The sequence below is a fragment of the Talpa occidentalis genome, unplaced genomic scaffold (genome assembly GCF_014898055.3).
Source record: "Talpa occidentalis isolate TD23 unplaced genomic scaffold, MPIMG_talOcc4v2.1 talOcc4.9, whole genome shotgun sequence".
NCBI classification, from domain to species: Eukaryota; Metazoa; Chordata; class Mammalia; order Eulipotyphla; family Talpidae; genus Talpa; species Talpa occidentalis.
This window is the reverse complement of record NW_023605305.1, coordinates 117,828,831-117,850,673: the sequence shown is the minus strand read 5'-3', so window position 1 is coordinate 117,850,673 and position 21,843 is coordinate 117,828,831. Positions and strand designations below refer to the sequence as shown.

The following is a 21,843-nucleotide window of genomic DNA, read 5'->3' as shown; positions in this document are numbered from 1 at the left end:
AGACGGACGCCCTGGGCAGGGGCAGGGCGAGCGGGCGAGGAGGCCCCCGGGCGATCCACCCCCGCGCCCGCGAGCGGCGCCGAGACCGGCCCCGGGGCCGAGGCTGCCCTTCTTGGGGCCGGGGCCCAGGCGCTCGCGGGCAGGCGCCGCCGCGGGGAGCGCGCGGGCGGAGACGGGGGCGGGGCGCCCGCCCGAGGGGTGCGGGAAAGCGCTCGGCCCAGGGCCTCGGACCCCGGGAATCGTGCCCGAGCGCGACAGAACCCGGGCCGGGTCTTCCACGAGCAGCGCGTCCCCGACCCCGCAGCCCCCAGCGCCCCTTTGTCCAGTATCGCCGCGCGCCGCCCGCTGGCGCCCCGGGTCCCCGCGCTCCGCTCCGCGCCCACCGCAGCCCGAAGCCGGAGAGCGGGGCGCGCCCGGCCCCGCCCGAGGACCCCTGCGCATGCGCCGCCGGCGGAGCCGAGCAGCCGCGGCCCCGCGCCCCGCCGCCCGCGAGCGCGCCCCGAAGCCCCCGGCCGCCCCTGTGCACCGCTGCGCTCGGCCCCGGCGCCCACCGGGACCGCTCGGCCCCCAGAGGCCTCGCGCGCGCTGGGCGCAATCCTTGGCCGCCCTGCCCTGCACCCCACGCTCGACCCCCGCCTGCACTCACGCGGCGTGCGCCCCCCGCCCGCTTTCACCTGGACGCCCGGTCCCCCAAAACCAGCCTTGGGGGCGCGCCCCCGCGCAGGGCCACCCGCGTCCCGTCCCGGAGCCCTTTCCACTCCAGGAGGCCCCCCGCCTCCCTTCCCCACCGACCCCCAGATCCGCTCCCCGCGCCCGCGCGCCCCCTCCGCCCCACGGCGGGCGCGCGTCTTCCCCAGCACCTCGCCGCCGCCTCCCGCCCGGGGAGCAGATCTCCAGCCTCGCGCGCGCGGGCGTGCTCGTGCGGGCAGCGCCCGCCCCCCGCAGCCCCTCCCCCGCCCCGCCCCCCAGGCCCTCCCCCGCCCCGCCCGCGCCCGGCTCCGCATCGCTGCCGGCCCACGCCGCCGCCGCGCGCGCTGCGCAGACGGCGTCCTTGGGGTCAGCTTTAATCACATGAAATCGATTCAGCAGCCCGCGCGGCGCCCCCCGCGAGGCCGCTCCCAGGGCCCGCGCCGCCTCCCTCCCGACGCCCGCCGGTCTCAGAGCGGCGGGGGCCCCGGCAAAACGCCGGATCGGCGGGCGCGGACTCGGGGGCGGCCGCCCTCCCCCCGGGCCGCGCCCCGCACTGCAGCGCAGCCCGGACTCCCGCGCCGGCCCCGCCCGCCGCTCGGGCGCGAGCCAATAGGGGCGCGGGGAGTGTGGGCGCCGCGCCGGCCCGGGCGCCGGCCGAGGGTGGCCTCGCCTCGCGGCACCCGCGTCAGGGCCGGCGGGCGGACACGGGCCCCGCGCCGACCTGGTGCCGAGCGCCCCTGGTCCTCGGCCTCCCGCGCGGCGCCCCCTCCCGCCGCGCCCGGGAAACCGCCCTCAGCCGACCCCCCGGGGCCCCGCGCCCCCCGCTGGCCCGTCGGGCGTACACGCCGCCCGGCCCTCACCTCGCCCGCCCCGCCCACAGCCGGCCCCGGCCCGCGCGCGAGGGCCCGCGCAGCCCGAGACGCCGCGCCAGCTTCTCTCTCACGAGAGCGCTGAAGCAGGCGTTTTGAAGCAGGTTGTGAGGGTGCGGGGCGCGCCCCCGCACAGGCGCTCCCCACTGCCGGCGACCTCGGGCTGCGGCCACCCCGGCGGCCCCCCGCCCCAGAAAGCGACCACCTGGGCGCAATGGGCGCGCGCGGCTCGGGGGCGGGGGCGAGACTCCGGCGGGTGTAAGTTGCGTCACCGCCTGGGAACACAGCGAGCGCCCGCGGGGCGCGGCGGGGAGCCCGTGCCGGGCAGCGGGTGCGCCTCGCAGCCGAGCGCTCTCGCCCCGCCCCGGGAGAAGCCGCGAGTCAGGGCCAAACACCCCGCCCCCGGGCACGCGGCTCCCGCCCACTCCGGCGCGGCCCCGGCGTGCAGCTCTCCTCGGGAAGCGGTGGTGGCTCTGAAAAGAGCCTTTGGTGTCGCAGGGCCCGGCCGGGGCCCGTCCGCCCGGCGCGGCCTCACTTGCCCTTGGCCTTGTGGTGGCTCTCCGTCTTCTTGGGCAGCAGCACGGCCTGGATGTTGGGCAGCACGCCGCCCTGCGCGATGGTCACGCGGCCGAGCAGCTTGTTGAGCTCCTCGTCGTTGCGGATGGCCAACTGCAGGTGGCGCGGGATGATGCGCGTCTTCTTGTTGTCGCGCGCCGCGTTGCCCGCCAGCTCCAGGATCTCGGCCGTCAGGTACTCCAGCACGGCCGCCAGGTACACGGGCGCGCCCGCGCCCACGCGCTCCGAGTAGTTGCCCTTGCGGAGTAGCCGGTGCACGCGGCCCACGGGGAACTGCAGGCCCGCGCGCGAGGAGCGCGACTTGGCTTTGGCGCGCGCTTTACCGCCCTGTTTGCCGCGGCCGGACATCTCCGGGGTTGCACGGGGACTCAGGCGAGCAAGGAACGGAGCTGAAGTGAAAGCCGCGCGCGCCCCGGTGAGCCCTTATATATGGTCCCGAGGTAGGCTAGATGGCGCCTTCCGATTGGATAGCGACAACAGCCAATCAGAGCGGGAAGTCCGTATCCCCTAATTTGCATGCGCGCCTTCCACAGATGACGTTGCTCAGCGTTGGAGCCTATGAGTAAATAGGAGCTTCTGATCCCTCATTTGAATACGGGACATTCAAATACGGTGGCGCCCGGCGCAGGTTTTTCTTGTTGCGAGCGAGCCGCCATCATGCCGGACCCCTCCAAGTCGGCGCCCGCGCCCAAGAAGGGCTCCAAGAAGGCGGTGACCAAGGCGCAGAAGAAGGACGGCAAGAAGCGCAAGCGCAGCCGCAAGGAGAGCTACTCCATCTACGTGTACAAGGTGCTGAAGCAGGTGCACCCCGACACGGGCATCTCGTCCAAGGCCATGGGCATCATGAACTCCTTCGTCAACGACATCTTCGAGCGCATCGCGAGCGAGGCGTCCCGCCTGGCGCACTACAACAAGCGCTCGACCATCACGTCGCGCGAGGTGCAGACGGCCGTGCGCCTGCTGCTGCCCGGCGAGCTGGCCAAGCACGCCGTGTCCGAGGGCACCAAGGCCGTCACCAAGTACACGAGCTCCAAGTGAGCGCGCCGCGCGCCCGCACCCAAAGGCTCTTTTCAGAGCCACCCACACTGTCGAGAAAGGGTGTCGCACACGGTGAAGGCCGGCGGCGGAGCCGGGCCCCGGGGGAGGCGTGGCTGGCGCGGCCCGGGGGCCCCTCGCCGCCGCCCCGGTCTGCGGGGGGTGGGGGGCGGCCTGGCGCCGCGTCCGCCGGGGCTGGGGCGCGGCCCCCCTGCCGGGCGCTGCTGCTGCGGTCACGTACCCCGCGGGCGTCACCTGCCCGCGCGGGCCCCTCCCGGGCTGGGGCCCGCGGCGGCGCTCGCCTGTTCCGAGCGCGCTGGCCTCCGTCGGCGACGCGGACCCCCCTCCCCGGGCGGCGCCTCTGCGCGTCAGGGAGGCCCGGGCGGCGCCTGCAGGGGCGTCCTGCGCCGCTTGTCCTGTGCGGTGATGAGAAAGGGGTTCGGGCTGTCGGGGAGAGGGGTGCTGAGGGGCGAGCCGAGCTGCGGCAGTCGCGGGGCGGGGTCCTTCTTGCGGGTGCGACCCGAGCGCAGGTTCGGCGGGTGGCCCGGGGCGGGGTGCGCAAAGCGGGGTGCAGGAGGAGAGGGAGGGGCGCGAGTGTGCCGGGCCGGAGGGAAAAATGACCCTTGCCCGCCGCCCCGGGTCGCTCTGTGCGGAGCAGGAAAGCGGCCCTGACAGTTGACAAGTTCATGGAGACGGGGTTTGCGCCCCAGATGCCGTTCATGGGCCCAAATGCTCCTGCTCACCCTGGGGTGCTTGAGAACCGGCGGTGTGGGAGGGGTCGTCGTCTCCGCAGGCAGCGGGCAGCGCAGGCAAAACGTCCGTTCCAGGTTTGGCGGGGTCTCCACGGGTGTGTGTGTGTCGGCACGGGCTGGGGGTCGGGGGTCAGGGACCCGCGCAGCCAGTTGCTGTGGTCGGAAGGCCCCTGACCCCAACCCTTGTCCGTGGGCGCGCTCGATTTCTAGGACGTGCGTTTTAAAGTCGGCATGTGAAATATTTTGTCAGGGTGCAAACCCCAACATTCTGAGGACCAAAACGGTCACGCCACTCAGTGAAACAGCAGTTTGATGCCAAATCCATTAATAAAAATACTCCCATTAATTTTTTCCGTGGCTGGGGAGGGATTTTAGATAAGACTGTTCTCTGCACACTCACGTCCACTGCAGTGCTGCCTCAGGGCTGCCCCCCGGTGCGGGCGTGCTGCTGTGTCCAGGGTCGCCCTTCTCTACCAGGCTCTTAAGTTGAAATTTAAACATACTTGTCATCTGTAGTCTCTTTAAAAAAATCATCTGGACAGGACACAACTTTTTCTAAAAAACGAGTATGTTTTGATAATTGTCAAAGGAAGAAGATTTAGTAAAACCTGTAATCAGCAGGGTTGTGCCAGTCCCTCCCTCCATCACGCCTCAGTCCCTCCCGCGTCCACGGGCACAGCTGGCGCTGATCTGGGCACCAAGGGTGTTCCCAGAAGTAGAACGCAGACGTGGATAGTAATGGAAATACCACTTTTTTCCTAGACGCGAGGTAGTTGGCATAGTCATTCTGTTGTAGAAACTAATGCTAGCCTTTTACCCAGGCCGGGGAAGAACAAGGGGTGCTTCAGGAATGCTGAGGTCAGGCGCCGCTTTATGACTCATGCATGCGGTCCCGGACCTGGGCAGCCCCGCAAGGTGTGAGCACCGGTGTAAAGACCAAGGGCTTCTTTATGCACAACTGTGTCCGTGCCTGTTACATGGATAGCATCAGTTTTTGGCACAACCATTTGCAGCAGTCGCCAGACAAAGGGGGCAAGGCAAGGGGGGAAAGATGCAGGCTTTCGGGGATGGCCTTGGATAGAAAGACCACCTGGTCGGCTGCTCATCTTGTAGATAAGCGTGCTGAGGCCCTGGCCATGAATCTTGAGAGAGAAGGCGCTGTAAGCAAACTTGCAAATTATGCCTGCATTGGAGTATGCATTGCACCTGGGCTGGAAGTTCTGCTTGACTATTATATTCGTTTGCTCAGTAATCCATTTTCTCAATTGTTTTTGCCTTCCTAGGTATAGTTGAACTTTGAACGATGATCTGTGAACAAAGATCAACATCCTTTATCATCTCAAAAGGTAACAGTTCCTAAGCCCGCAGAGTAGGGTCCTGCTCTGAAGCAGGGGCCTGCTGACTGGGCCCCGGGGGGTGGCACGGGGTCAGGAAATAGAAATTTAGGTTCAAGAAAATGAAGTGTCTCCAGCACAGAGCTGTAATGGTGCTAACAGAAAAATGGAGTCAAGAAGCGACCATGTTACCTGCATATTCAATCCTGTCAAAATAAATTCGGTTGTGGTTCACACAAACCTAAACTCTGAAGCCATTTGACTCCTGGCAAGTGGGATTAGCTTGGGTAAGAAGGGTGAGGCGGTGTGCAGCAAATACTAGAGAGCAGGCGGAGGTGCAGAGCTAGGTTAAGGGACTTTCCTCTGGGCCTGAAATAACGAGATAAAGTCTTCAGGTAGGTTCTGGAGGGATTTTGCAGGTATAACCTGAAATCCTTGTAAGACTCAGAAACATGAAGTCATGGAACAAAGATCTTGGGGACAAAAATGCCCTTTTAAAAAGGAACCACAAGGCCTCCCTGGTGGCTCGAGAGGTTAAGACACGGCCTATGAAGCATCCGCAGCCTCTGCAGCACAATTTCTAGCCCCAGCCAGGGAGCTACCCCCATGGCGCGGCAGACCTGTCCTGACTCGCCCACTGCTCCCCTCAGCAGTGCATTTCAGTAGATCCGCCTGTTCTGCTCCCCACTGGGGGAGCCCCTGGGGCCGTGTCATCAGAGCAAGTGGGGCTCCCCTTTGTCTCGCTTGGCCCAACCCCATCACCCACAGCACCACACCAGGTGGCGGCTCCTTCCTGAGCACTGGGGGGCTCCTGGGTGTGGGCACCGCGGGTGGACCGGGTGATGGCCTCGGCGCCCCGGGACACCGCGTGCTTGGCCGGGGAGCAGCAGGCGCGCGTCCTCGGCACCTCCGGGGCGCCTGCCCGTGATGGGGGCCCCGGTGTCGTGGACGCGCTGCTCCAGCGTCCCGAGCACGAGCTCTCCGCGGCTGCGCTCGCGCCCAACTCGCCGCCTGTTGAGGCGCCGACCACGCACGCAAACGTTCGAACAAGAAAACGGGGGGAACGGGAGGGGGGGATGACGCGCCCCCGCGGCGTGTTTACGGCCCCGTATTTAAATGACGGCTCCAAGTCGCTCAACGCCGATTGGGCGGCAGCCACGCGCACGGCGGGCCGCGGGGTTTATGTAAATGCAGGTGCCGGCGCCGCCTTCCCATTGGGCGGCGGCCGCTCCAATCCGCGCGCAGGCCCGCGGCGCGGCGTCGGGTCGCGCTTCCCCGCTCCAGACCTTTGTCTGGCGGGCGGGGCCGCGGGGCCGGCGCGGGAGGGCGCGCCCCTGGGCGCCGTTCGCCCCGCGGCAGCTCCGCCGTGATGCGGCGCCGGGAGGGCCGCGGCGGCTTCCGACGGCCCCGCGAGAGGCGAGGGCGCGGGCGGGCTCAGGGCGCGGGCCGGCGGCGCTCGAGGCCCCGCTGGGCGGGCGCAGGGGCAGCGCTTTCCCCGCGTCCTCCCGGGCTCCCCGCGTCCGCCTGGCCGGCCGCGAGGGCGCGCATCCCAAGGGGCCGCCGCCGCCGGTCCCCGCGGCGCAGCCCGACGTGACCCGCGCGCGGCCTGTCCCAGCGGCCTCGGCCGTGCCCGTCCCCGCCGCGCGCCCGGGGCAGGGACGAGGGGGGAGCGGGGCGTCCGGGCGGGGGGGGCCCCGGCGGGCCACGTCGTGCGACCGGCCTCGCCCCTGGCGTCTGCCCCGCTGCGCAGGAAGTGGCGGGGGGGCGGGGGAGGGCGCCCCGCGGAGTGGCCGGGCCGGCGCGCTCCCGAGGCGGGGTTGCGGCTCCGCGCGCCCTGGAGACTCAGAGACGGCGCAGTGCGCGTCAGTGCTTGCAGGGGTGTGTGGGGGGGGGGTGCGCGTGGGTGTGTGTGTGAGGAGTGTGGGCGTGTGAGGGGTGTGCGTGGGTGGGCCTGTGAGTGGGCATGTGAGGGGTGTGGGCGGGTGAGGAGTGTGGGCGGGTGAGGGGTGTGCGTGGAGGGTGCGGGTGTGGGTGTGGGAGGGGTGTGTGGAGGGTTGGGTGTGTTGAGGGGTGCGCGTGGGGGTGCGTATGTGAGGGGTGTGGGTGTGAGGGGTGTGTAGGGATGTGTGTGAGGGGTGTGGGTGTGTGTAGGGGTGTGAGTGTGGCGGTGTGTAAGGGGTGTGGGTGTGAGGGGCGTGTGGAGGGATGTGGGTGTGAGGGGTGTGTGGAGGGGTGTGTGTGCGTGTGAGGGGGTGTGGGTGGGAGGGGTGTGTGTGTGAGGGGTGGGTGTGTGGAGGGGCGTGTGAGGGGTGTGGGTGTGAGGGGTGTGTGGAGGGATGTGTGTGTGTGCGTGTGAGGGGTGTGGGTGTGTGGAGGGGCTTGTGAGGGGTGTGTGCGTGTGAGGAGGTGGGGGTGTGAGGGGGTGTGGGTGTGAGGGTTGTGGGTGTGGAGGGGTGTGTGGAGGGATGTGTGTGTGCGTGTGAGGGGTGTGGGTGTGTGCGGGGTGTGGGTGTGTGGAGGGGTGTGTGAGGGGTGTGGGTGTGTTTCAGCTCCATGCTCGGTTGTTTTCAAAAGAAACCGCCGCGCCGGCGGCCCCAGCTGCCCCCACAGCGACGCCGGCCCTCTCCGCGGCCGCCCTCACGGGCCTGGGGGGCGCGTCCCCACCCGCCCGCCCCGCGCTCAGGCGGCGGGTGACGCGAGGCTGCGGCAGGGGCGGCGCGGCGCGGCGGGGTGGGCGGGCCGGGGCGGGGCGCGCGCCCGCGGCCGTCCGCAGTCTGCGCCCCGCGGGGAAGCGGGTCCGGCGCCCGCGCTCGGGTCCGGGGTCCCGGCCGCTCCAGGCGGCGGGCGCGGCGACTCTCCGCCGGGGCCGGCGCTGTGGGCCTCGCGCGGCGGGCGGGCGGCCGACCCCCCCCCAGGCGGAGCCGCGGCCCGGTCCGCGCCGCCGCGCCCTCCGCTGCCGGGACCCGGCGGGCGCCCCGGGCCGCTCTCGGCCGCGTCCCGCCCCGGCGCTCCCGCCCGGCCCGCCCGCCGCCTGCGCCCGCGGCCCCCGCCTCTGCCGGGGCCCCCGCCTCTGCCGGGCGTGCCGCGCGCCTCTGGGCCGAGGAGGACGGCGGCGCCGCGGGGCCCGCGCGGCCCGGGTGGGGACAGCCCCGCTGGAGGAGGCCCCGGCCCCGGCCCCCCCCCCCCCCCGCGAGGGCGCCGCGGCCCCCCCCCACCGGGCTCGCGCTCCCCCAAGCACCCGGGAGTTCCCTGAAGGGTGCTGCCCCCACGCCCCGCCCCGCGGTCTGTGCTCCCTGCCGCCCTCTCCCCGCGCTTGGGCCTCGGGTCTGGACCCTGGACTTGCGCGGGCAGCGTCCCGGGTGCTTGTCCCCCAGGGCCAGTCTGGGCCCCCCCACCCCCCACCCCCGTGGGTGTGGGGGACACAAGGTCCTTCTGGGGGAAGGAAGACGGGCCTGGGGCCAACTGCCCGCGGCCCGCGCCCGCGGCAGGGACGGGGCACTTCGGAGGGGGCCTGTGCTGGTGGCTCGGGCGGCACCGCAGCGCGAGGAGGGCCCGGAGCCGGCTCTGGCGCGGCCTGCTCGCCCGGGCCGCGAGGGCAGAGCGACCTGCCGCCCAGCCCTGAGGAGCAGAGGGTGCCGCGCTCCAGGCTGCTGCCCCATCCGGGCCGCAGGGCACCTGTGCTGCCAGCTCAGATGTCCGGCCGCTTCTACCAGGCTGGCTTCTGGGGAGCTCGGTGGGGTGATGGGGAGGCCCTGCCTGCCCCCCGCCCCCCAGGTGTGGCAGCGCTGGCCCCAGGCTGCAGCACGCTAGGGGCAGGGACTGCCCAGGAGAACAAGGGGTCCATGGAGATCACGCGAAGGACCTGGGCCATGCCCGGCCCGCGCCAGGCAGAGTCCGCGGCCGCTGTGTGGAAGGCGGTGGGGCCCGGGATGTGCTGGGGCCGTGTGCACCACTGTGACCCGGCGCGGCCCGCAGGACACCGAGGACTCGGTCCTTCCGCGGGACACGGGATGGGCCGCAGGAGGAACAGCGCTGCCTGCCGTGGGCGGACCTCGGCTGCTGGGGGTGCCGGGCGCCTGGGGCTCTGGAGGGCAGGACGGCGACTGCCGGACCCCCACCACCCCGGGCCCCTCGCGGCAGCCCCTGCCTTCCCTGCTCGGCCAACAGGGGCTTCGCTCCAGCCAGGATGGTTAATTGCTGGGACTGGGTGGCGGTTGTGGGTGCTGGGGCGCCGACCTTGGCGCGGCAGCTGGGGCTGGTGGGGCTGGGGCACGCCTGCCTGCAGTGATGTCCCCAGCGCCGAGGCACCGGCCGCCCTCTGCAGAGGCTCCCGCACCCAGGTCTCCGGGTGTGGGCGGAGCTCCGAGGGGCCTGCGGCATCCCGCCTTCCCCGTGTTCCGTGGAGCCGTGCGGGTGCCACCCGCGTGCACCCATCTCCTCACGAAGCTGTTGCCGCCCAGTCTCCCCGCCGGCCTGGAGTCCCGGGCGGGCTGGCACCGGGTGGCCAGGGAGGCCGTGGCAGACAGGCGGCCGTGAAACCACTGGGAAGTGAGTTTCCACGCGTCCCGCCAGCCAGGAGGCCCCCGGGACCCAGCCCTGCCCGACCTCTCAGGGTCGGGCTCAGGGGCCAGCGGCTTCCTCTGAGCGGAACCTCGCCAGGTGTCCAGACAATTTAAATGAAACAAAGACCCTGAAACCTTTTCTGAAAAGATGGCCTTGGGGGCTCAGTTTTTATTAAACCTCCATCTGCGAACGGGAATTCGCCCCTTCTTGATAAGCAAGCACTCGGGCCTCTCAGAAGCGGGACGGGCCAGAGCATGGCCGTCGGCACAGCACCGGGGCAGCCATGGGCGAGCTGGCCCCACAGCGGGCCCCGGCCCCGGCTGGCTTCTTACAAGCCTGCTCTGTCAAGTTGAAGTTGGCACATTTCGGGGGAACGCGGTTCCGTGGCCGTGGTCGTGTTGCGGAGGAATCGAGGCGCAGTGGGTCGTGTACGAAGCCACACCCCGGTGCCCGCCCCCTGGGGTTCAGGAGGCTGAGCGGTTGCAGTGGGCTGGGCTGGGCGGGGGGAGCCTGGGCCCTGGAGGGGGGCCTGCATCCCGCTCCTGTCCCTGACCCTGGGGAGGTTCTGAGGCCTCCGGGCCCTGGGGCCCGGGGCAGATGGTTAGGGGTCTGGGGTCGTGTGTCCAGAGACAGAAGAATGGCCGGAGGGCGCCCGAGAAGGAGAGCCCAGAGAAGGTGTGGAGGAGGGAGCCGTCATCCCCGCTGTGGAAGGCGACCTCCCGGGCCTTGAGGTCCAGGAGCACACGCACCCGCTGCAGGGGCCCCCGGGGCCGCAGGCGCACCCTGGGGAAGGTGAGGGCCCAGAGCGCCCTCCTGTGCAGCTCCACTGCCCAGACCCCGTGATGGGGCGACTTGGGGACCCGCCCCTTGCGCTGCAGGCTCTCGAGGCACACGCCCAGGGTCCAGGCGCTCCTGTTCCCCACCTCAACCTCCCAGCAGTGCTGCCCGGCCCACAGGCGTGCGCGGCCCAGAACGCAGGGGTCCCGGTCAAACCTGCCGGGGCCATCAGGCAGCTCCCGCTCCAGCAGCAGCCGCGCCACGCTCCTCCCGTCCGCAGACAGGGCCAACTTGGGGCTGGCGGTGTCGGGGTCCAGGGACAGGCTCTCTGTGGGGAGAGGCAGGTCAGGCTCGGGCCAACGGAAAGGCCTGCACAGGGGCCCCAGGGCCGCGGGGGTCACTTGGGGGTGGGCGCCCCGCCCAGGAGCCCTGCAGCAAGCCCAGCCTGCCCGGTGCAGGCGGGAGTGGGCCGAGCTCCCGGGGATTGTGGCGGCCTGGTCAGCGCGTCTGGTCTGTGGTGGTCAGGGCACAGGTCAGAGACAGGGCAGGGGGACGCGAGAAGGCGCCTGTGCTGGCCGTAGGGCTGTTCCACAGCCACGTGCCCCATCTGGACACCCAGAGGGAGTGGACCCCTGAGTCCTCTCCATGTCCAAGGCCCTCTTGGAGCGCATTCACCCAGGAGGACGCGCGTCCGCGCTCCAGCCCCTGCTGAGAGGCCAGGAGGGTGTCTGGGGGTGGCCGGGCACGTCCCCACCATCGGTTCTAAACCCCAAATGCTGCTGTGCTGTGCCTGGCGGGCATCCCCAAGGGTCCCTCGCTCACCCCACACCCGCTCTGCGCCCTCAGAGCCCCAGTTTTCTGCCTCAAGCCAAAGACTTTTTTTCTCCCCAAACATTCCCGTTGCTGCTTCTGGAATTCTCCGCCCCTACCCCGCGGCTCGGCGTGCGGGCACCTGGCAGGCCACTGCCGTCCCCACCACCCCGGCAGCGCCTCCTCTAGTCCACACCCTCTCATCACCCAGGAAGTCGCCCGAGACTAACAGAAGTCACAGAGCAGCATCAAGAACATTCCTGCGAGGCCGCTGAACAGCGACTGCGCAGGGCGGGAGCTGGACACAGGCGCCCGCAGGCCTGGCCAGTCGGCGGCGGCCTCCCACGCCCGCTCCTGCTGGTTTTCTTACGTTAAAGTTGCTACAGACCCTGTTCACCCCATGGAGGTCAGGAGGGTCTCTGTCCCGCCACCCACATCCGGGCCGAGGTCAGGGCTGGCCGGCACCTGCGGGCCCAGGGCGCGCCAGGGGGATGCCTGGAATGCCGGACGCCACACTCCACTCCCGCCCCCCACTGGGCTTGAGGCGGGGCCTGCCCGGGGCCCCAGTGCGCACCGGGTATCGGGGCGTCCCCAGGCCCGCTGGCCGGCTGCTCCCGGGGCCCACACGCCTTCACTTCCTCCAGCTGCTGCTGCTTCTCCTCCCTTTGGCGCGTCCAGAAGAGGCAGAGGGTTCCAGCCACTGTGATCCCCGCCGCGGCGAGGAGCGGCAGGGCCGTTCTCCAGCCCAGCGTGGCCCTCCTGGAAGAGGAAGCTGGAGAGATGGGAGTGAGGGGGCGCAGCGGAGGGCACGGGCTTGAGGGGGGCAGGGAGACTGCGCCTGCGTGGACAGGGCAGCCCCGCGGGGAGACCAGGTGAGCCATACGCCGAACCGTTCAGCAGTAGATGCCACACAGAGTCGGCCGGAGGCCACCCAGCGGCTCAGCAGGGACGGGCAGGGCAGGGCAGGGCAGAGGGGTTTGTGGGTGTTGAATCCTGACGCCAGGCTGCAGGCCCGTCAGCTTCACCCCACAAACCCACGGACTGTCTGCCCTCGGGGTGGTGCACAGGGAGCCGTGGGTGGTGAGCGCAGCCAGTGGGGAATCCCCAAGCACAAGAGAGGCCCTGTCTGCTGTGGGTGGTGACAGGTGCGGGGAGGTGGGGGCGGCTGCAGGGCAGGAGGCAGAAGAATGTCTGAGCTTCCCCCTCAGTGTGCTTTGATTCTAAATTGCTCTAAAATACAAAGTCTATTAAAAAACTTTCAAATAAACTAAGGAGGGGAACCGTCCTCTCTCCCCTGGCACTCCTGACACACCTCAGTGGGCGCCCCCAAGCTGGGCCCGCAGCCCCAGTCAGGCCACAGATGCTTGGGACAGCGGGGGTGCCCGGGGTCCCTGGCCGGGCAGGGTCTGGGACTGAGCTGGGCCATGCTCACCATGCAGGCGGAGCTCGGCCACCTTCCTCTGCTGGAGCAGGGGGCTGGAGATGGAGCAGGCGACGCCCTTCAGGGCCCTGCCCCCCAGGGCCACGCTGGACACCACGGCGAAGAGGCCAGTCTCCGGCGAGGCGGAGAGGTTGGTTACAGAAGGCAGGGCCTGTCCCTGGAGGTCCGTCCACTCCACCTGGGGCTCCGGGAACCAGCCGGTCGAGGTGCACTCCGCCCGGACCCCGCGGTCCCCGTGCACTGGCGCGTGGATTCTGGGCTCCGAGCCCAGCCCTGGGGGAGACCCACAGCTGCCACGAGGCCCAAGCCCGGGGCGCCCCCACAGGTGGGAGGGGGCTGCGCAGCCACCGCCTCCCTCCATATCACCCCCAAGCACATACCAGTCCCGGGAGAAGCCACCCCGAGGTGGCAGGAAAGGCTCAGAGGGCAAGGCCGCCTCTCTGCTCAGCGAGTGTTGGTCGCCCGGAGCCCTTGCCGCCTCGCGCCCGCATGTGCCCTGGGCCTCCGCCTGTCTCTGCCTCCGCCTGTCTCCCTCTCTGCCTGTCTCTCTGTGTCTGCCTCTGTCTCAGTCTGTCCGTCTGCCCCCCACGTCACCGGGATGATGGAGGAAGGGCAGTTGCATAAGGCAGCGCCATGGGTCAGGATGCGTCCCAGGAAGGGTGTCCCTGCTAAAGCCGCCGAAGGCAGAGCTTTCTGGAAGGTTCTCAGGCTCATGGTACTGGGGTACCTGGGGGCCACTGCCCGCACCTGCCACCCTCAGCCACAGCGTGGTCCCCGCGGAGGCAGTGCCGTCGGTGAAGCGGCAGTGGAAGGTCCCGTTGTCGAAGGCGGAGACGTTGTGTATGCGCACGGTGGCCCGGCCCTGGGCCAGGTGGGCCCCCAGGAGGGAGGTCCTGCCCCGGTAGTGCCCCATCTGCGCCTCGGGCGCGTCTCTGCCGCGGTCCCACACGTGCACGGCCGCCGAGGGCTGGTCCCTGTACCAGCATAGCGCCATGTCCCTTGCGCTGATGTTGGGGGTCAGGCGGCAGGGCAGGTCCCCGGTGCTCCCCACGGTGGCCAGGATTGGCTCGCTGGGCCCTGAGACCTGGAAGTCGGCCTTCCCTGTGGACAGAGGGAGGAGGGTGGGGCAGGGAAGGCAGTCCCACCCCCAGACTCTGAGCGGGAGGACAGGCCTTGGTGTGCTGGGGTGGGAGAGGGTGTGGGGGGACCTACCGTTCCCGGGGCTGCAGCTGGACAGGAGCTGCAGGACGAGGGGGACCCAACGGCTGGGAGGAGGGGCACCCAGCCCATGAGTCCTGGCCATACCTGCGGGAGTGGAAAGGGCCTTGGGGAGAGCGCACCCGCGGCCTGGGGCAGAGCCCCCCCAAGTCCATCTGTCCTGCGGCTTAGCGTCACCCGCAGGGACACGTGTGGTATCCACACTCTTGGCCACGTAGGTCACTGCTGGGCCTTGTGTGGTCGGGTGGAGGGGCTATGACCGGCCACTGCCCCAGCCTCCCAGCGAAGGCCCCGTGTGGACGGCGTCTGGTGGGGGGTCGGGCTGAGTGGGTGAGCCCGACCTGCTTGTGGGCATTGCCTCCACCTCTGGGGAGACCCACCTGGCTGGGCAGCGGGGGCTTCCCAGGAGGCCCGCGACTTGGGGCGCTGGGGGACTGGCCGTATGCTCCGAGGGTCCTAGGCAGCCAGACCCACGTCCGAGGCCCTGCGACGGGACTGGGCCCGGAAGTCCAGGTGGGCTGTCGCGCCTGGTGCCCACAGGACGCTGCTGTGAATCCTTTGCGAAAGGAACCGGGGGTGTCTTCTTGGCAGTTTCAACAGAAAAAACCACCCCAAAGCAGAGGGTTTTGGGGTGGGGATCAGCCCCGCCTCCCCCTGCAGTGGGAGATAAGGGGGTGTGCCATGGCAAGGGGCAGCTGGTGGCACCAAGGCCCTGGGGGAACCCGTCAGGGCTGGGACCCAGGCCAGGGGCAGAAGCTGGGGCTCAGATAAAGCTCCCCCACATCAGCCTGAGCCCTATGCACTGCCCTCCCCCGCCCCCCGAAGGTTTGCAGGCGGGGTGGGCCTGGACGGCTCTTCCCTGGGCGGCCTGGTCGGCTGGTCCTGCCCCAACCTTCTGCGGACTTGCCCCTTGCCCCGGGCGGCGGGGTCCTCCGGGAGGGGCTCAGAGGTGGGTGTGGGGCGCCCTCACGGAGGTGAGGCATCTCCCTCAGAGACCTCAGGGTCTGCAAGGGCCTCCCGCCCCTCCTGGGGGAGCTGCTGCTGCATCCCCCCACCCCCCCGCACTCCCCCCCCCCGCAGGGGGGCACTGAGGGGCCCAGAGACAAGCTGGGGAGCCTGTCTAGCAGCCCGCAGCCGCCCCTCCCTGCTGTGGATGCCGCTCAGCTGCTCAGTCACCCCCACCTCGACTCTGGGACTCAGCTCCTCCCCTGGGCTGTGGACAGGTGCCTGACCCTCCCCCACACCGGGCACACACACTCCTCAGTTCTGAAGTGAGTCTTTATTATGCACCTGTGTGGGGACGCGTGGGGACGGGTGGGGAGAAGGGGCCGCAGACGTGGGGCTCCCCCTGAGTTGCCCAGGCCCTCAGGGCTGACTGGGGTGAAGCTGGGTCTGGGCACCATCCCCAGGGGCTCCAAGGCTCGGGGTTGTCCTGTGCTTCTGCCCCACAGGGCTGTTGGCGTTGTGCCTGACCCGCCCATGCGGGACACACAGGTCTGGAGGGCCCCAGCGAGGGGCCTCGGGTGTGGGGTGGGGACTCGGTGTTTCCTCTCCCTCGGGCTGAAAGGCCGGGCGGGCACATCGGTGCCAGAGGCTGATGGTTCGGGAGGACGTCCCCAAGGCTGACCATGGTTGGCCTGAGCTGGCCTTTATGGCAAGCAGAGGCTGGCCACCCACTGCAGGGCCCGGGGGCTGCCCCCCACCAGTGGCAGTGGGAGGCCGCGCTGGCTCCACCTGGCTCTCACTAGGGCACCGCGGGCTGCAGCCCTGGAAGCCGAGGCCTCTTGCCCTGCCTCCTGGGGAGAGCCCCGCAGTCCAGTCAGCAGCACTCAGGCCGCCCTGGCCGTGTCTCCTCACGCGCGCGTCCACGTCCTGACCCTGGCACCCCAGCACGTGATGATGGTGATGCCTCGCTGGAGAGGGGACACCCTGCAGTGTGGGGGGCCCTATAAGGGGCCACCGCCTGGAGCAGGGACGCTGCAATCCCACTGGCCACAGACCCAGGCTGCTCCCAGCTGTGCTGAGCCGCCCGGTTCCGGCCCAAGTGAGCCAGGACCGCAGGCACCAACTGCTGCTGGCCAGCACCGGAGCAGGGCAGAGCAAGCACCTTTCCAAGCAGGACGGCTGGGCCCTGGCAGCACGGGCCCGGTGCTGGCTGCAGGCCCTGGGTATCTAGTCTAACACGTGGGCTGCCCTCAAGGAGGCCGCCGTGGCAGGTGACCGACAGCCACAGCAGCTTCAAGGGACACCCGGTCTCCCTTCCCGGGGGGCAGGGGCGCAGGGCCTTGGAGCCAGAGGGGCCTGCTGCCCTCCAGCCCACCCGGCCTCACTGCTCCCGGCGTCCAGCCCGTGGGGGCCGCGCGCCCAGCAGACACCAGCACCTCGGGCTCGGGGGCGCGGGGCGGGCGCGCTCAGTAGGAGTTGAGCGCCTGCTTGGAGCGGCGCCGCATGTGCATGCGCTCGTGCCGCAGCAGGTCGAGGTTGTGCGGGAAGCCGCGCGCGCAGTAGCGGCAGCGGAAGGGCCGCGCCTGGTCCTTGGCGTGGGCGCCGCGGTGCCGCGCCAGCTGGTCTGCGCGCTGGAAGGCGCGTCCGCACTCGCGGCACGGGAAGCGCAGCGGCGCCGCGCCCCCCTCGGGCGCCCCCGGCTCCGGGCCGTGCGGCGGCAGGTGCGTCCGCCGGTGCGAGAGCAGGTGCGACTTGAGGCGGAAGCTCCGGCCGCAGGCGCCGCAGCGGTAGGGCTTCTGGGCCTCGTGCGTCTCCAGGTGCCCGTCCAGGTCCTCGCTGTCCTGGCACAGCTGGCCGCACACGGAGCACTGCAGCGGCTGCTCCTGCTCCCGGCGGCTGCGCAGGTGGCGCACGAAGTTCACCCTCCAGCGGAAGATCTTCCCGCAGTTGGGGCACACGTAGGACTTCCCGGGGCCCTGCGGCCCGGGCCCCGCCTCGGCGCCCCTGCGGTGGGCGGGCGGGAGGCCCCGCGGCTTCTGCAGGGGGCTGCGCGGCCCTTCGGCGCAGTATGGGCCCAGCTGGGGGTCCTCGTCGCCGGAGCTGGACAGGACGATCTCTATGGTCACCTCCTCCTCCAGGCCGTTCTGGGGGGCGGGGTGTCGCCTCCAGCTGCAGGAGGCAGAGGGGCGGTCAGCAGGGGCGCCCGAGCCGCACTCCGGCCCCCCTGGTAGCGCCTTCCGCAGGGCGTCCCCGCTGGGCCTGGGGGTGGCCCTGGAGGGGCCTCGGCAGGGGCAGCAGCCGACAGCCGGGCTGGACGCAATCCCGGGGCGCCCCTGCACTCACACCTGTGTGCCACACACCCCACCGCCCTGGCGCTCGCGCTGGAGGGCCCGCCCGTACCTGCGCAGGTGCCCTGGGCTGGCGCAGTCTGCGGGCAGGTCTGCACCTGTAGCTCGTCGCGCTTCCTCCTGTCGTCCGGCTGGGCGCCGGGGAAGCCTGCCGGGAAAGCGAGGCAGCCCGTCTGTCCTCAGCGGCCCAGGTGCGGTGCCCGGGGACAGTGGGCGGCGGGCGCCACCCGCCCCGAGTCCTGCCACAGTCCTGGCGGCCGCGGCACCAGAGGCCACGGGGGCGCCCCTGCCCACTGGCCCTGAACCTGCGGTCATGTCTGCTCCCCGCGGGGCACTCTGGGGCCTAGTGCCAGCCCTGCCAGAGGGAGCTGCGGGGCCATGCGGACGCCCTGGGCGCTGGTTCCAGCCAGAGGGCTGTCCACACTGACCAGCTCTCACTGCGTTAGGCCCAGAGGGCGAGGGTGCGTGAAGGGGGTGTCTCAAGTGTGGGTGACGGGCGGGCCCTGGTGACAGAGGCAGGAGGGGCTGCACGGTGTTGCCCTCGTGTCCCCACACTGCCTGCACCCCAGGCGAGACTCCTGGAGGTGCAGCCCAGTGCCTGGCGTACTGTGTGGCTCCCAGGGGCACCTGCTGCCACCCCCACCCCCACCCCCAGGAAACCCTTGCCCTCGGCGCCAGAAGCCAGGGGAGGCAAGGCTGTTTGGCAAGTGCCGGGCCAGGGGCCTGCAGAGGGGACCCCACCCGCCGCCCCCAGAGCCACCTCTCACCCTCGAAGGAGACCTGGGGTGCATCTTTCTCCTGCAGCTCCTGCAGCTCCAGGCCCTGGGGCCTGTTCTCCCCACCCTGGGAGGTGGGCGGTGGGGCGGCAGGGTCGTCTGCTCAGAGACAAGGGGGGCAGGTGCGTGAGCAACCCGGGGTGGGGGGGGTGGGAGCACCAAGGACGCCTCCCAGGGCAGAGCCACAGCGGCAGAACAAGGGCAGAACAGGATGGGGACAGGCGCCAGATGGGGCGTGGTGGGAACAGCTGCTGTGCAGGTGGCGGGTGGGGTCAGGGGACGGGAGACACGGCCCAGTCTTACTGGGGGGCAGCGCCACCCCGCAGTCCTCCCCGATGATGAACTCTCCGTAGAAGCCGGTCTGGGCGGGGTCGAGCAGGGACCAGTCCTCCTCCGAGAAGCAGAAGATCACGTCCTTGAAGGGAGACGCTCGGCTCTGAAAGCGCAGCACGGGGCGCCTGAGCCGAGGCCCGCAAGGGGGGAGCCGCGCCGGACGCCGCAGCCAGGACCCTGGGCTGGGGACACCCCCAGGCCGACGGGCCCTGGGGTCCGGCCTCAGCAGCTTCAGAAACACCAGGAGGCGCAGGCACCCTTTGCTCGAGGGAAACCCCTTAATGCTGGAAGTTGTGGGTCTCAATTTTCCCCGGACCTCGCCCACCCGAGGCCAGCACCTCGACTGCAGCCGGCGGAAGGGGGCGTATGTGCTCTGCCTCCCCGCGCCGCGCCGTTGGGGGTTAAAAAAGTGTCAGTTAATCGGGAAGAACCCACACTTTTTTTTTTTTTTTTTGAAAAACACAACCCGATGTACTTTCACACGATACGCTAACCTGCTTTTGAAAGTGAAAAGAATTCCAAATGCTTAAACCTATGTCCCAGCGCCTGCCACAGTCTGCAGGGAACCGGTCACTGCCGTGGTGGCCCACCGGGTCAGGCCCGGCCCCCACCTGCCGGATGTGGCCAGAGGGCCCTGGAGTGGAGGCGGCAGAGGGGCTCACCCAGGAGCGCTGGGACCACCTCACCCTGCAGGCGGCCCCCAGTGCGGGCAGGGCCCAGGCGCCGCGCAGCCACTCACCGGGGGCAGCTGGAGGGTGCTGGCTGGCTGCGCGTCCCTCAGGGTGGCTTCGGGAAGGAGGTCTGGGTCGTGGGGAACTGGAACAGACAGAGAGGAGGGTCAGGGGTCGAGGGCCGGCGCTCCAAGGCAGGGTCTTTGCTGTGGCCCACACGGGACACCAAGGGGGCGCCCGGGACCCGACACCTGCGCAAGGGGCGAGCGGGGGCCGCAGGGACCACCTGCCCACCTTGCGGACGCACTGGCTCCTGCCATTCAGAGAAACCTGGGGCTGACCTGGGTCAGAGTCAGGCGGCCCCACTGGGCCTTGCAGCTCGGGCCGAGGCCAGGCCTTCAGCCAAGGGCAGGCTGGGCCGGCGCCTCTGCGGCCAGCGGGCGGTGGCGTGGGCTCGAGGGGGTGTGGACTCCACTCTCAGCTCCTGCTGCGGGGACACCAGCCTCACCTCTGTGCTCTCCAAGAGGCCCGGCTAGGCAGCAGTTCTGGAAGCTTCTCCCGGACGTGGGTCTGTGACCCGTCTGAGGCCCCGGGACAGCACGGGGCACACAGGGACATCTGCACACGTCCTTCAACCCCAAGGCCAAGGACTACTCTGCAGGCCACAAGGCCGCGCCCTGCCCCTCGGAACACCCCTCCCCACGAGGGCTTCGAGCCCGACCCAAGTTCAGTGTTTTCCAGGGCTGACCCTCAGAAACCCAGGGGAGGGCAGGTCTCTGAGGCCTGCTGGCACCCTGCCAGACCTCGGCACTCTCTCAGGCAGCCAGGGGGCCACTCGGGTGCCCGCGTGCCATGTGGCTCCGGGCCCAGGGCAGAACGCGAGGCAAGAAGACCCTGCCTAGCTGTGCCGGGACCGCCTGCCAGGCCGCACCACCTTGCGGGCCCAGGGTCGCAGCCTGTGGGGGCCATGGGAGCGGGGTGCAGAGAAAGCACTGACGTCAGGGCCGCCCCCGCCCCGCCCCTGCGGGCTGCACACCTGGGTCCCCGCTGGGGGGGCGGCCGGGGAGGCCTGCTCCCTGCAGCAGGGCCGTGGGCAGCACATCCTGGCTCCCCGCAGGGGTGGTGAGGTCGCTCTGGGGCTCGGTGGGCGGCCGCTCCTGCGAAGCTGTGTCCGGGGGCCCATCCCCATCGTCGATCACCACGGGGTCCTCACAGAGCTTGAGCTGCAAGGCGATGGGACGCTCAGCACTGCGAGTGGGGCCAGTGGGATGGGGCACACGCGGTGCCTGCCGAGGGCCCAGTGGGGCGGGCCTGCTTCCTGGGAGACGCCCTCCGTGCGGGACCCGGGGCTGCAGCCCTGGACAGATGTCCTTCCCCTGCTGGGCCCGCCGGGGAGCTGCCCACCCAGCTGCCCGCCTGCGGCTCACCCACTGCCAGGGCCTCCCCGGCTCCCGCTCCAGGGCCTCCACGGCTGCCACGGCCTGGTCGCCGCTCTCGGGCTCCTGGGCCCGCACCCAGCCCTGCACCTCGTGGGGCAGGGCGCCCAGGAAGCGCTCCAGCACCAGCAGCTCCAGGATCTGCTCCTTGGTGTGCCGCTCTGGCCGCAGCCAGCCCCGGCACAGGGCCCACAGGCGGTGCAGCGCCTCCCGCGGGCCCGCCGCCTCCTGGTAGCGGAACCGGCGGAAGAGGCGGCGGGAGGACTCGGGGCTGGGCAGCTCCCCGGGGGGGCTGGGGTCCTCTCCGGGCGGGCTCCTCATTTTCCTGGGCTCCTCGCTCTCTTTCGGAGCCAAGACTCGGGGGCACAGGGCTGTGGGCATGATGGGATTTGACGGGGGTCAGCAGCAGAAGACGGCCCTATTTCCAAACAGAAATCGCTGGCTTCAACGTCTGGTCTCCTGTGGAGGATCTGGGGTGGTGAGACCCTTGGGGTGAGCCCTCCCACACAGGCGGGGCCCTCCCAGGGCCCCAGGCAGCGTCCGGCTGGAACTGGATGCAGCGGTTGGGGTCCCGGCCGGGCCACATGCAGGGGCGGGGGGGAGGGAGGCGCGCGGGTACCTTCCTGGAGCGGCCCCCACGGAGGGCCCCGCAGGCCGCTCTCCTGAGGCTCCCAGGCCACTGTCCTGGCCCTTGAGACCTTGACCAACCGAGCTGGAACACAAAGACGGGGGCGGGCCTCAGAGACACGAGGGGTCCGCCCTGGGGTGGGGGCCAGGGGAGTTCACCCCAAGGGCGGCCTCTCAGACACCTGCGAAGTCTGGGCAGAGGTGAGCACAGGCGGGCGCTCGCCCTTCGCCCGCCTCGCCCCTTCTCCCGCGGGGGGCTCGGGGCACCCCTTCTGCCCGGGAGCGCCAGCCGCCTGCACCGGGGCACACCAGCGGGCCGGGGCGCAGGGGAGGGGCGCGCGGGGGGAGAGGCCCGGCCCCCCGCCCGGAACGGCCCCGGCACCCCAACCTCCGGGGCGGGGCGGGCCCCGCGGGGCGGGCGGGGGTCCCGGCTCCATCTCGGGGCGCGGCTCCGCGCGCGGGGCCGCGGGACCCCCGGGCGCCGCCCCCGTCCCGCCGCCCGTCCGGGCCCGTCCGCCCCCGCCGGGCCCCGCTCGCCGGCCCCGCGCCCGCGCCAGGCCCGCCGGCCCCGCGCCCGCCCCGGCCCCGCGGGGGCCTCACCGGCTCCGGGGCGGGACGCGCGGCGGCCTAGCGGGGGGCGCT

At 70.7% G+C, this 21,843-nt stretch overlaps 4 protein-coding genes across 4 annotated transcripts; 1 reads left to right on the top strand and 3 right to left on the bottom strand.

Moving 5' to 3' along the window:
• Positions 1-1,995: 1,995 nt before the first annotated feature.
• LOC119235413 (histone H2A type 3) lies at positions 1,996-2,543 on the bottom strand. Its single transcript, XM_037498762.2, has one exon. It carries the CDS (start codon positions 2,481-2,483, stop codon positions 2,091-2,093), a length of 393 nt encoding a protein of 130 aa, XP_037354659.1. The 5' UTR covers positions 2,484-2,543; the 3' UTR covers positions 1,996-2,090.
• A 210-nt stretch (positions 2,544-2,753) lies between these two features.
• LOC119235414 (histone H2B type 3-B) lies at positions 2,754-3,218 on the top strand. Its single transcript, XM_037498763.2, has one exon. The coding sequence runs from the start codon at positions 2,793-2,795 to the stop codon at positions 3,171-3,173; it is 381 nt and encodes a 126-aa protein (XP_037354660.1). The 5' UTR covers positions 2,754-2,792; the 3' UTR covers positions 3,174-3,218.
• A 7,065-nt stretch (positions 3,219-10,283) lies between these two features.
• On the bottom strand, positions 10,284-14,150 carry BTNL10P (Butyrophilin-like protein 10). The gene is made up of 5 exons (XM_037500911.1): positions 14,060-14,150; positions 13,595-13,948; positions 12,839-13,120; positions 11,981-12,178; positions 10,284-10,924 (listed from the first exon to the last, which is right to left on the bottom strand). Exons 1-5 carry the CDS (start codon positions 14,148-14,150, stop codon positions 10,284-10,286), a joined length of 1,566 nt encoding a protein of 521 aa, XP_037356808.1.
• A 1,057-nt stretch (positions 14,151-15,207) lies between these two features.
• Positions 15,208-21,457, bottom strand: ZNF496 (zinc finger protein 496). Its single transcript, XM_037500276.2, is given in 9 exon segments — positions 15,208-17,179; positions 17,411-17,445; positions 17,448-17,506; positions 18,126-18,233; positions 18,438-18,570; positions 19,207-19,283; positions 20,175-20,361; positions 20,566-20,992; positions 21,194-21,457. Coding segments are annotated over 8 exon segments (1,692 nt in total). The 5' UTR covers positions 20,956-20,992; positions 21,194-21,457; the 3' UTR covers positions 15,208-16,476.
• Between the last annotated feature and the right edge of the window lie 386 nt (positions 21,458-21,843).

What these genes read in the sequence shown, in the direction of transcription:
- LOC119235414 (XM_037498763.2), top strand. Translation starts at nt 2,793, where the DNA reads ATGCCGGACCCCTCCAAGTCGGCGCCCGCGCCCAAGAAGGGCTCCAAG.
- LOC119235413 (XM_037498762.2), bottom strand. Translation starts at nt 2,483, where the DNA reads ATGTCCGGCCGCGGCAAACAGGGCGGTAAAGCGCGCGCCAAAGCCAAG.
- BTNL10P (XM_037500911.1), bottom strand. Translation starts at nt 14,150, where the DNA reads ATGGCCAGGACTCATGGGCTGGGTGCCCCTCCTCCCAGCCGTTGGGTC. An exon ending in CAGCTGCAGCCCCGGGAACG is followed by an intron (nt 13,949 to 14,059) that starts GTAGGTCCCCCC and finishes CTCTGTCCACAG; the next exon opens with GGAAGGCCGACTTCCAGGTC. An exon ending in GGCCGAGCTCCGCCTGCATG is followed by an intron (nt 12,179 to 12,838) that starts GTGAGCATGGCC and finishes CCATCTCTCCAG; the next exon opens with CTTCCTCTTCCAGGAGGGCC.